The 13643-nt window shown below is 37.3% G+C and overlaps 1 protein-coding gene across 3 annotated transcripts in view; it reads right to left on the bottom strand.

The window, feature by feature from the left end:
• Window positions 1-13643, bottom strand: part of LOC133606564 (pleckstrin homology domain-containing family A member 5-like) — a 148534-nt gene that overhangs the window by 71085 nt on the left and 63806 nt on the right. The window contains exon 4 of one of the 3 annotated variants that reach the window (XM_061960639.1): window positions 9905-10035. The exons of the other annotated variants lie outside the window; for them this stretch is intronic. Coding sequence (XP_061816623.1) covers window positions 10032-10035 — 4 coding nt within the window. The 3' untranslated portion in view covers window positions 9905-10031. Of the gene's footprint in view, window positions 1-9904; window positions 10036-13643 lie in introns of those variants that run through there. 3 annotated transcript variants of the gene reach the window in all.

Raw genomic sequence — 13643 nt, 5'->3', positions numbered from 1 at the left:
CCCCTTATTTTCTCAGCGGCACACCTAGCAAAACATGGCTATTGTTAACACTAACGAGAGCAAGATATTTGTTCCAAAGAAAATAACGTGAATGTTGTTGCGCGGCAGCAGCAACTGAAGTGAATGTGACAGCGTGTCATAGTTACTACGGACAGCTGGATGAAAAACACAGATAGCCTATCATTTGTCCAGAATCTTAACGCTCCTTCTGTACTGAGACACTTGTGATTTAGGGCTATATAAATAAACTTTGATTGATTGATTGATTGAATAGTGTTGTCTGTACTTTGGTTTTGCGGCAACAGGCGTGGTACAAATGACTGCACGCAGCAAAGTTTGTTTAAAAAAAGGCAGTAGCACAGCGAACTTACTCAAGCATCTAAAAACCGAAGCCTTCAGTTGAGTGCAGTAAATGCAACTCTAAGGCCCTGATTACACTGTACACCAAATCTGATTTTTTTTGCCCTAAAGTGACACATCTGATTTTTTTTTGCCAGTCTAAAGTTCTTCAAACCTGATCTTTTCGCATCTGATTAAGACCACATTAGGAGGTAGTCCAAAACAGATTGGAATCTGATCTTTTTAAATGTGACTTCAGTCTAACGCAATACGACCTGAATGCGACCCGTATGTGACTTTTTCGTCAGCTTTAGGCGAGCTACGTCATTCGTGAATCGAGAAAGACGCAGCCGGCCAGCGGAAGTAGATATGTCATCATATTGTTTTCACTTTATCGAACTGCGCATGCAAGTGACGTCGAGGCCACATTGGGGCCACATTGGGGCCACATTGGGGCCTGTGCGTATTTATACTGAAGTCTGATAAAGATCACATTTTATTTGCAATGTAAACACTCAGCTGGGAAAAATCACATTTCGAAAAAATCAGATTTGGGCCACTTTGGCCTGCAGTGTAAACATAGTCTAAATGAGGAAGACAAGACTGTAACAACAAACAAACTTGGGCCAAAAAGCTTCTTACTGTGGTGGAATCATTTATACCAGGTATGTATGATGAGACCATGTATGATGAGAAAGAAGCACGGTGGAGAATGATCACTAAAGCAGTCGCTCAGCACATCGCTAAGATGTGTGAATGAAAAAGGCTGCGTTTATCCACTTTCTTGATTATTTATTTGCATACAATGCATAATACTACATTTTTAAACATTTTGTTCAAGACATAAGTTTTAAGTTAGAACTGTATTGATCTTAGTGTTCGAGATTATTATTTGCATTCAATGTGCAATGCAATACAGAAATATTGCTCCCCAAAGGTAGCTCTTAATTAGTTATTTGAAAATTATTGCATAAAAAAGTACAATTTATATCTGCTCTAAAAAGAACAACGTTATTCAAATTAGAATGTTGCTAAAAGTAAGATGCAGTGTATGCAGTCCATCCATCCATTTTCTACCGCTTATTCCCTTCGGGGTCGCGGGGGGCGCTGGAGCCTATCTCAGCTACAATCGGGCGGAAGGCGGGGTACACCCTGGACAAGTGTCATTTAAAACTACTATTTTTTGATCAAATAAAAGAAAAACTTGTTTTGAATTATCTCTGTCATTTGTACTCATTGGTTTCTTTAAAACGTAGGGGGAAAAATCGGGAAAAAAAAAATTGTAAATCAAATTTTACCACAAACGATGTACAAAAAAAAAAACATGGTGCTTACTTTTTAATATCAATTTAAAACACAAATCAGTTTGGCCGATGAAGATTAAGGTCTATACAAACAAGCTTTGTTTTTCTCCAACAACACCATCTGGATCAGTGCAACTGTTTGGCCAAAAAAATTAAATTAGCGTGATGCCTCTCACATCTAATACACAAACTTTTTGCGTCACTGACAACTCAGCATTGTGTCACTTTACAACCTGCATTCAATCAAATGAGATTACAAAACATTTTAGCTAGTGCTGATGTTGTTGGTAAGTTAGCAAATAAATAATTGACAAGTGACCTTTCCAAAACAAAAATGGCAAGACTTTATAAACAAGTCATATTCATATGTGGGCTTTGTACCGAGGATGTCGTTGTGGCTTGTGCAGCCCTTTGAGACACTTGTGATTTAGGGCTATATAAATAAAGATTGATTGATTGATTGATTGATGGTAACGTAACCTACCCATTGTTTTATAGAACGCCTGCTGCATTTTTCTCTCCTCTTCTAACACTCTCAAAGTGAGAGCAGGTGAGTGAAGGAGTGACCAGTGAGACAACGATGTCTTGCACTTTCAAAATGAAAACAAAATCAAATATTTTTCTTCTCTGCGATATATTTTTGGGTGGGACAAAGGAGTCTGTCCCCAGTATTGTCCACACATTGTGCATCTGATAACAACAGTGCAGTACAAAAGTGAAGCGAGTAAAATGGGTGAAACGAAGCAATCGGCTGAAGCAACCTAGGGAAAAGATTGTTAATGTTAATGTTCCAGTTTAGCATGTTGATGGAGTTTTGTGCTCATACACAATGGCCACCGGCCTCGACGGGAGCGCGCTTCACGGGTCTATTCTCTGACACCGCAATTGTGGAAGAGCTTGATTTGATATGCAACATAGACTGCTTTTTAAATATTATCACCGAAGATCACCCTCATTTAATGGTGGCAGACAAAATTGTGATTGTGATTATAATTTGATTAATTGTGCAAGAAGTTCCAGTCTCGTTACACAGATGTTTAATGCTGTGTAACTTGTCATTTTAACTCTGCTTAACATAAATTAACAAATACTTAATGTCGTATTGGTTGGTATGTGATTCCACCATGTTGTATAAATCAAACCTTTAATGTAAATCTAACCTCGCTGCTACCTGGGTCACACCTGCTATCAAATAAATAAAGTCATACACTACAGGAATCATCTCTGTATCAAGTGGTGGCAGTAATAAGCATCTGTGCACCTAAGAAAAAATGGCTAAATTTTAACAGCCAGTTGAAGAGCTCAAATGGTGATGAGATGTGCAATCCCAAAAGAAGCAAAAAAAATGTACATGTTGTATGCATTCAGAGTTCATCCAGCAAAGACCACAACAAGAAATACTGTAGCTATGGCGGTACAGGTTGTTCCAACAAGCTCATATTTGTATGGGTATGCCTTGGCAGCAGTCTGTGTGAGTAATATTACATCACAATCTACACCGTAACAGTCTGCCAATACATTTCCTCTCCGCATAGATGTAACAACATGGCACATAGACAAAAACAGCACAATTACACTGTCCAGATTGTTGACTCACCGGAGGAATAGTAGAAGGTGTTAAAGAGGTAAACAGTCAGGCTAGCAGAGGATGGCTGGCTTGTCCAAGGGCTTTTTCCTGAGAAGGCAGTGATGCTGCAAGTGCAAGTTGCTGCTCAACAGCACTCCCTGCCTTTCTCTCTCTCCTCGTCTACTGCTTACCACACCATTATTCAAATATGTCAAAGGTGTGCTGGACGCCACAAAGAGACTGACCAGTGAAGACAGCAAAACCCAGTTGTAAAATGTACTGAGGAAATACTTTTTATTTTATGGAAGGGCTGCAAGATTCTGCAACAAATGTGAATCACCGCTCTCTTGCTTAGAATTGAGATGTGATCTTCTGGGTCATTTGTTTTCACATGCACATGTAGCATGATCAGGGCCATGTGCTTACACTTAAAATAAATAACATTATCTTGTTGTGCACAGACCAAAAGGATATTTAGATATTTAATAATATTTTTGAAAATGTATTGATTTTGAACAATTATTTTGATAATCCTGTACAGCACCAAGGCCGACATACATGGTAGTAACGAGACCGAAAAAAGAAGCAGCTATTGGTGCCACATTTTAGTGCAAAATGAATACATTGATACATTAGTAGGGCGATCCAGACACAAACACACAGAGTCCAAAACTCATTCACAATTTTACTGTCGCAAAATTCAGTCATTATGCACCAATCACGGTTAAAGCGAGCGAGTTACATTTACAAAAGTCGAAATTTTGAACTTCAACAGTACAACACAAGTGCGACTGAGAGACTTAAAAGATGACCGCTGATGTTGTGCAGGCTCAATGTGAAGTAAGGACGGCAGGCAGGAACTCCAGAACTACTTTTTATCTGAACACAGCCTGTCTCTCGTCAAAACACAGCAGCCTGTGTCTAAAATACCAACAGCACACTTCATGGGCCTTCACAATAAAACGGCTGTGCGCTAAATCTTGTAGAACGAAATAAGTGTCTCAGTAAAACAGCTTACACAAGCATGTTTGTTTTTGCACATTTTCTGTAATTATTTTGGTTTTGCTGTGATGATATTTAGGATTTTTTTATTGTTGTATTCAAAATCGTTGAAATGTACTTACAAAATTGAAGTAGTTATTTACAGTTCAATTAAACTTAAACGGCACAAAATGCATTGTTTTTAAAAGAGGATCTGTATGTTTTCTTTTCTATGGTACTCAGTGGCCTTGGGGTTAGAGTGTCCGCCCTGAGATCCGTAGGTTGTGAGTTCAAACCCCGGCCGAGTCATACCAAAGACAATAAAAATAGGACCCATTACCTCCCTGCTTGACACTCAGCATCAAGGGTTGGAATTGGGGGTTAAATCACCAAAAATTATTCCCGGGAGTGGCCACTGCTCCCCTCACCTCCCTGGGGTTGATCAAGGGTGATGGGTCAAATGCAGAGAATAATTTCACCACACCTCGTGTGTGTGTGTGTGTGTGTGTGTGTGTGTGTGTGTGTGTGTGTGTGTGTGTGTGTGTGTGTGTGTGTGTGTGTGTGTGTGTGTGTGTGACAATCATTGGTACTTTAACTTTTTTAACTTATTGGTTTGGGCACAATTTAGGCACTGGCACAGTCTTAAGAATCGATTCTCGATTAAACACGATTCTCGCAATATATATTATTTGGCATCGAATTTATTTTATTTTTCTTAATTTCAAAACAGGTTACATGTTACAAAAGCTCTTCTTTGCTTCTGATGTATACATACAGCGAGTAAGCGTGGAAATGGGCTAAAAAATATATTTTTTTAAATTAATTCTTAAAAATATATATATATCTACACATTTGTATATATATATATAGATATATATATATATATGTATATATATATATATATATATATATATATATATATATATATATATATATATATGTTGTTGTTGTTGTTTTTTATCTGAATATTTAGAATCTGAACAAATAAGAATCATGATTCGAATGTGAATAATTTCTTTTAGCATCTCTAACATATATAGGTAAAAATTTTATCATGTCATATTAATCTGCAGTTATTGTCAAATTAGCAAGACAAATTTAACTTACTTTGAAGACATTAAAAAGATAATTCAAAGACCATTAGTAACATACTAATGTATAACAATAGAAATCAGTCAAGAAAAAAGTTAAAATGTCAATTGCATATAAAGAACACCAAAGTCAAGCATTGAGAAATGCATGGACTAGATCAAAACAACATACACAGATTATAACTAAAAAGTATCATTATATGAGGGGACTTTAAAATTCGAGAAAGCTAAAAGAAAAGAAAAACAATTTAAAAAAATTAAAAGATTGAGGACTTCATAGAATGTACAGAAAGTCTATATCCAAAAGTCACAAAATCAAGTAGAATAACAGAACACAGTACAACGTTAATTGACAATATGTTTTGGAATTGCTTTAATAAAAAAACAAATAGTGGCTTGTTAATTACTGATATTATTGATCATCTACCAGTCTTCACAATCTAAAATTATAACTATAAAGGAAGAAGTAAAGAAAATAAGAAATTATACAAACAACATTATTAAGAAGGTAGTAATAAGAGCCAACTATAAGAGCTCGAATTTAGCGGTTAGCATATACGTGTAGTTAAAGTTAAAGTACCCATGATTGTCACACACACACTAGGTGTGGCGAAATTATTCTCTGAATTTGACCCATGACCCTTGATCACCCCCTGGGAAGTGAAGGGAGCAGTGACCAGCAGCGGTGGCCGCGCCTGGGTATCATTTTTGGTGATTTAACCCCCAATTCCAACCCTTGATGCTGAGTGCCAAGCAGGGAGGTAATGGGTCCCATTTTTATAGTCTTTGGTATGACTCGGCCGGGGTTTGAACTCACAACCTAGTGGAGCATGTTTAGCTTTTCATTGTCCTGCAGTGACAATATTTGTAAGAAACATAGTTTATTTGTCACCATGGAACCAGGATTATTGATTTAGAAGTAGCAAGAACACTCTTATAGCTAGCTAACAAGGACGCTGCAGTGCATTGAGGACGTATGTGTTGTCTTGTCGCTGTCAAATTTGCAAGACAAAGTAAGAATGATTCACCAAAATGTATTATTAAGATATAACGATAGTATTAAAAACTATTGGCGGACATATACTGTGTGTATGTGTGTATGTATGTATATATATATATATATATATATATATATATATATATATATATATATATATATATATATATATATATATATATATATATATATATATATATATATATCCCAGGGGTCAGTTCTAGGACTAAGATTATTTCAACCTATACATTAGACAACATTTTTACGATCACAAAGGACCCCAAACCAATACAATTTGCAGATGACAATAATGCATATTGCTCAGGGGTAGAAAATAATAAATTGAGTAGACCATTTTATAAAAATAGATTATTCTTACATTTAAGTAAGACTAAAATAATGTTATTTGGAAAAACTAAACTAAGCAAACAAATACAAATAGGAGTAAACATTCATATAGCACAAGAAAAAACATGTTATGAGTTGTAATAGATAACAGAATATGCTGGAAACTACACATTAATAAAAATGTATTACACATGTAGAAATTTATGGTGGTTCATAAATGTTTCTGCTTCCAACATTATATTGGGAACATTCATTCTTAAAAACGAAGATGAGTACTCGCCATTCACGAGCTGACTGGTAAATTGGCTTGCGCACTAAAGACTAGCGGCAGACTCATCTCAGGTCTATGATTGTTTTCATTCATCCAGGTCATTGTAATATCAGGGCATTCTTTTGATCGCAACTGGACTGTTTGGTTTGTCTTAGAAGACGTTTCGCCTCTAATCCGAGTAGACTTCATCAGTTCATGATCATAGACTTAGATTGGTCAGATTTAGTCTTAGACTTAGATTGGTCAGATCGAGTCTACTGGCTGATGCCAAAACCCCAAATAGTTATACTCCAAAACCAGTAGGGTGTGCCTGGGCAAGGATGGTTTTGCACTATAGTAGTGAGAAAAACATCTGCTTTGATGCAAAAAAGCAATCCTATTGGTCAAAGCCAACGACAGTCGTTGAAGTGTAATTCCCCCTCATTAGCATTGAGGTATTGTATGGCAGAACGATCGCTGTGAATCAACAACTACCATTTCAAAATAGTCGGAATCTCCCATGTTAGCTTTCCATTCAGTTGTAAACAAATGCCACAAACGGCATTTTGGTCACCTGCTTTGACCAGAATGTTTCTAACTCCTGTTATTTGTTGGAGGCTGCATTGCCGAGTCTTTTAGGAATGGTTGAATGTTTCGGCCCTTTATTTGACCGGGAAATGTGCAAATTCACATGCACAGTCTCCAATTAGCATGTTAGGATGTGGGAGGAAGCCGGAGTAGATGGAAAAAAAACTCCACAAGAGATTCTAACCTGGATAACCTGACTGTGAGGCAGACATGCCAAACACTATTCCAGCATGTTGCTAAAATAATGCATGCAGTATAAGATGTAATTTTTATTAAAGCAGCTATACAAAAAGGTGCACAGCTCTCCACAACTCTCTCTCTCAAATAAAAAAAAAAAACAATTCACACTCTAACACACTCTTACGTTGCTTGGCAACAAAGGCAGAATGTCTACACTGTGTTATTCCCACTTGCATTTTGGTAATTTTGCAGGAACAATAACAGCTGGTCTGACAGCAGCAATTTAGCGGCCACATTTAGGAGAGAGACGCGACTGTAAAGGAGGAAATTGCACTGCGCAAAAAATTTATTATTGATTTACTGAGCAGGTTGTAAAATACCTATGACATTGTAGGAATAATATTGAGTGCATTATAGTGTAAACTTGCAAATGATGCTCTACATTCATGTATGTTTGTTCAATTGGTATCCCTACAATAGCTAAAATTCTATTTAATAATTTACACACTATTTTCACACTAAGTCTCATGTGTATCTACAAACACAAACATAAACATGGGTCATTGTTATTGGTGTAACGGTACCCCATAATAACAGCATAAGTACCAAAATGGCCAATTGCTGGCAGATAATTCTCCAATGAATCACATTTGCGATAGTTCCAGCTCGAAGCACTGTTCTCCATCTCTTTTGAAAAATGGCGGCTTTTTATCCACTTGTCTTTGTCCGTATTATAAATTTTTGACAAGGTAGGCCAAGTGTTCCCAAACAGGAGTAAAAATCACAGAAGAGGGTTTTCAATCTCTGGCTTTTCCTTGGTACTATTGCTAGACCTGACTTTTGCTAGCAAAAGACTGGACTGAACTGTATTTATTTATCAAGTAGAGGCAGATTTCCTGTCCCTCACTTTTAATGTTTACAATGTAGGGAATCAATACACCTCTATACCAAATCAAATGCTCCGTACACTTCTAGTTGTTACACTTAGATGCAATAAACTCTTGCCTATTGAACACTAATTATATAATGTTAAAATGTACTATATACAATGCTTCCCTCTTTAATGTGCGTCGATTTGTGTTGAAAAAGCAACAAATCCCTTGTCTGTCTTTTGTTCATAGAACACACAGTGCAGAGCTTCCAGTGGAGCTGGGCAGCACTCCAGATGAATACCAAGCAGTCATCCAAACAACCAGTGAAAGCAAATGCTTTCTTGGACGTCCAAAAATATATTAACTATATTTACTTTACACACATTGAAGCTAGTCCTCTCTGCTATTTTCCATATGACAAATTATCAAGTTTATTTGGTCATTTTTGCCATTCCATCCTTGACATTAGCTTTGTGCATTCCCAGAAATTGTATTGAGCCACACCAAGATGCAGCTGGGTATTCTACAAATACACATAGACAACAGGTAGTAAATCATCAGTTAATATTCACCTCAAAACCGATATTAATCCATAAACCCATAATAAATGACCTCATAAAAATGTAATGCAGTAAATTGGGCATTGTCAGGGAAGACTCCAAGGTTAAAAACAATCACTATTGGATTTGAGTTTAGCCCCCCCACATTTTTAACATTCTTTACAATAATACAAGCATAGTCATTTTGTAATAAGTACAGATGTCAAAGTTAACTCGTCAATAGATGCGATCAATCATTTATTATGTATAAATGCAGACTAATCACACAATTTATTTTAACCGCACATTAGTGGACTCTGAGGTATGTTTATGGATTTCTTTAGTATATTATTAATTGGTGTGTATCAGCACTTATTTTGCCCTGTGCACTTCATTTTATATTGTTTCCCAGTTTTGAGCAAATAAATGATGTGCATTAAAGTAAAACTGTCATGATCCCTAATTACTGCCTTGGACTTTTTGCATGCACGTTCTGGATTAAAACAAGATTAAATATGACTGAGAATGAGAAAAGGACAGGGTGAAGAAGAAATGAAGAGATGCGTTATCACTGTATGTCTTGCTACCGAGAGAAAAAGATGGCACACAGGTTCCGTGCCTGCCACCATATTTCTGCTTCAGGCTGCTGTTGTCATGGTTACCCATCTGCAGACACACATGCATGAACATGTGCCCCAAGCACATATAGATAAACCAACATACCCACACACCCACATCCAGCTAACCCACATGCACAGAGGCAAATAGGACTATAAACAGATACACTTGAGGGGTAAACATTTACTTCATATAACACCATGATGATCTCATTGTTGAGCTATTTTCCCATTTGCCCAATAAAACAACCCTGGAAATATACAACATACCATGACCTAGTAAATGGAACATGATTGGTAACAATCTTAATACACACACATCAGGGACATACAAAAGGAGAAAAATACAACAGATGTCTTACCTGGTAGGTGAACAGGTACAGCAGGGGAGCATGGAAAGAAGGGAAAAAAATAACAGTTACGGTTATGTTCCAGTGCAATACACATCGAGCAAACATTTCCTCTCAAACCACATTTTTTAATTTTTGCCTTCATGAGAGTGAGCTGAAAATGAGAAAAGACTGATTCAGTGCTTTGCCTGAGGATATTTTGGTAGATCATATCAACATGTCCTACTTCACCACTAGAACCACCACATTTAAGCACTCGCCTTAAAATGTGGAACATTTAAAAAAACAATGTCTTGGAAAAAACGTGTCGTCTTATATTCAGGTAAATACGTTACTTGGTTTTGAATAGGCCTGTCAAGCGATAAAAATATTTAATCATGATTAATCGCAGTTCGTTCATAGTTAGCTCCAAATAATTGTGACTAATCGCAGATAAACATATTCTTTGTCATTAATAAGTGTACCCTCGACAGAGATTTTTTAAGTTTTTAATTACCATGACTGGACAATTTGCTTTAATGAAATGTTTTTTGAACATTATACTTTTTTAAACAGCTCAACACAAAAAAACAAACGCACTTTTAATGAGAAGTTTAAAAAAATGTACCTGCAGTGTGTTGGTGTCTTGCCAGATTTTGTTTTTTGCAGGAATACAGAATGTGTATTCTGCAGGAATGCAGAATGTATATTCTGCAGGAATACAGAATGTGTATTCTGCAGGAATACAGAATGTGTATTCTGCAGGAATACAGAATGTGTATTCTGCAGGAATATCGAATTTGTATTCCTGCAGTTGAAGCGCTTGCATTCAAATTCAAAATTTCAAGATCATTTTATGATTACATTTTTGATCACAATTATAATCAGACAAAAACACAGGATGGTGGTGTAAAAATATAAATTAAATATTTAAATTAATTGCTATTATAAGCTTTGATTTGAATTCTTTGGTTTTGACCTCATTTGTCCAGGGACATATTTCCTGTGTCTGTAAACAATAACAAAATCGACAAAATATGTTTTGACAATAAAAAAAATAGATATAAACACTGTAGTATCGACCTTATACCTGACCTGACAGTATACTTGGTATTGTTACAGTCAATGTTTGTATTGATCCGTTCATTTATCATTAATCATTTTTAATAATGCGTGATGTAATGTAATGCCTACTAAACATTCTGTAATTGAGGACTATCAATCAGAGTATGTTATAAAAGAATCTACAGTACATTTTATTTCAATCTGCCACAAAATGTCACTCACTACATACAGTATATCCCTCAACTGAGGCACTAACATTTATGTAAGTAGAAATATCACAGATAACATTAAAACATATATGACAATCAAAGCATGGTCGTAATTAAATAAATTTTTCATTTTGTTACTGTAGCGAATGTGACGAGTAGCGCTTAAATTGTGAAGCTGGAAGTCTGTGTTTGGTTTGAGAAGGTGTCTTGACGATAAGAATAAAGAACTTCTAAAGACTTCCAGCCTACTATCTGTCTTCTGCCTCTGTCATTCCTTTCTGTTGAGCTTTTATCCCATCTTACTAAAGCAGTTACAGTAACAAGTCTTAAGTTATTAATGCAGTAAACTGCATCTAAACAAGGAAAAAGAAGCGCCTCTCTGCAAGCGGCAAAGCACGCCAGCCTACATCCGCTCCAGTGAGGTTGTCTCACGGTGATCTAAGATAAAATCGTCTTGAATTGTCGGGACAACAACTTGTCATAGCTTTGGACATTGGATTTCTATAATGTAATCCTTGTGCATTTCTGTTCGCTAATTTTCCGCTTGTGGCCCAACAGTAACTAAACGCCATTACATTTCCCCACGCTACAGAATGGGCAAAAAGGAGTCAGGACCAATGTTCCCTCTAATTTTTCATGTGTGTGAGCAAATGCAAAAACTCCCTGAGCATTCAGTGGAGCTCATATGAGCAACATCAGACGTGCACACTGTGGCTACACCAGCAGCACACCTGTCCCAAACCTGACTAAATAACAAGTTAAATCTCCATCCATCCATCCATTTTCTACCGCTTGTCCCTTTCAGGGTCGCGGGGGGTGCTGGAGCCTATCTCAGCTGCATTCAGGCGGAAGGCGGGGTACACCCTGGACAAGTCCCCACCTCATCGCAGGGCCAACACAGATAGACAGACAACATTCTCTTATTATTATAATCAAATGACAGCAGTCATTTCCATGAGGTTATTTTCTAATATAAGTGTTTAGGCCCACTTACAATGACAATATCAAAAAATATTGTTTTTAATGAACTGTGTACTTGTATTGTTTGTCTGGGTGGAGGTCCTGCTTTGGAAATAATTTGTACCCCTTTCAGACATTGCATTAATCCCATCCATTTTCTACCGCTTATTCCCTTTGGGGTCGCGGGGGGGCGCTGGAGCCTATCTCAGCTACAATCGGGCGGAAGGCGAGGTACACTCTGGACAAGTCCCCACCTCATCACAGGGCCAACACAGATAGACAGACAACATTCACACTCACATTCACACACTAGGGCTAATTTAGTGTTGCCAATCAACCTATCCCCAGGTGCATGTCTTTGGAGGTGGGAGGAAGCCGGAGTACCCGCAGGGAACCCACGCAGTCACGGGGAGAACATGCAAACTCCACACAGAAAGATCCCGAGCCCGGGATTGAACCCAAGACTACTCAGGACCTTCGTATTGTGAGGCAGATGCACTAACCCCACTTCCACCGTGCTGCCCCACATTGCATTTAGTTCCCATTAAAACATTCACATGTTGCACAAAGAGATGTAAGCAGGGGATCATGTGTACATTCCTGCAACTTCCTGTTTGTACAAAATATATTTTTATTAGTAGTTATTTAATATACTAACAGCATTTCATGATTAATATTTATAAATTAAGATTCCTAATAAATGACACTAGAATAAGCACACATTTGATTGGTAAATCATAGTGTAACGACCTGGAATTACACTTTATGTGCGGTGTTGGAGTTGTTCGACTTTTTGTGGCTGTAAACGCATCACTGGCTAAGTGCCATATGTGCATGTGTTGGCGCAAGTGAGAAAGAGCGAGCGGCTGCTGTTGATATAACAAAGTTGGTTTTGGTCTGGTTTGTACTGCAGAAAATTACCAGTTTTGCTAGATATCATTTTTTTTACTAATGTTTTGGTGATGTGTTTATGGCCGACAATAAAGAGTTGTGCTCAGTAAAGTGATCGATGGAATTCATGTCCTCAAAGCATCTCGACAGACGTTACAATATTTGAACCATGATGTCGAAAACTGATTTCTCTGTCGTGTCTGTGTGTCGAAAATTGTTATGCGCTTATTTTTTTATTTGATTTTGTGCGTGGCATACATTTGCCGTGCGCAGAGGACTCTTGAGCAGTGCGCAATTGCACAGGCGCGCACCTTAGAGGGAACATTGGTCAGGACGCATGCTTTGAAAAAAAATTGTGCCGTTAAAGGAATTTATAGTTAACGCATTATTTTGTTAACTTTGACAGCCTTAGTTTTGAAGTGTTTGCACTAGACCAGTTTTCTTTGTCCATGATGGACAGAAACTAAGCTTAACAGCTTAACGCTATCCGTAATTTAATCACAGCCTGACAAATAA

The sequence above is a fragment of the Nerophis lumbriciformis genome, linkage group LG05 (assembly GCF_033978685.3).
Source record: "Nerophis lumbriciformis linkage group LG05, RoL_Nlum_v2.1, whole genome shotgun sequence".
NCBI lineage: Eukaryota > Metazoa > Chordata > Actinopteri > Syngnathiformes > Syngnathidae > Nerophis > Nerophis lumbriciformis.
The sequence above is the reverse complement of the archived record's forward strand: the minus strand, read 5'-3'. Positions and strand labels throughout refer to the sequence as shown.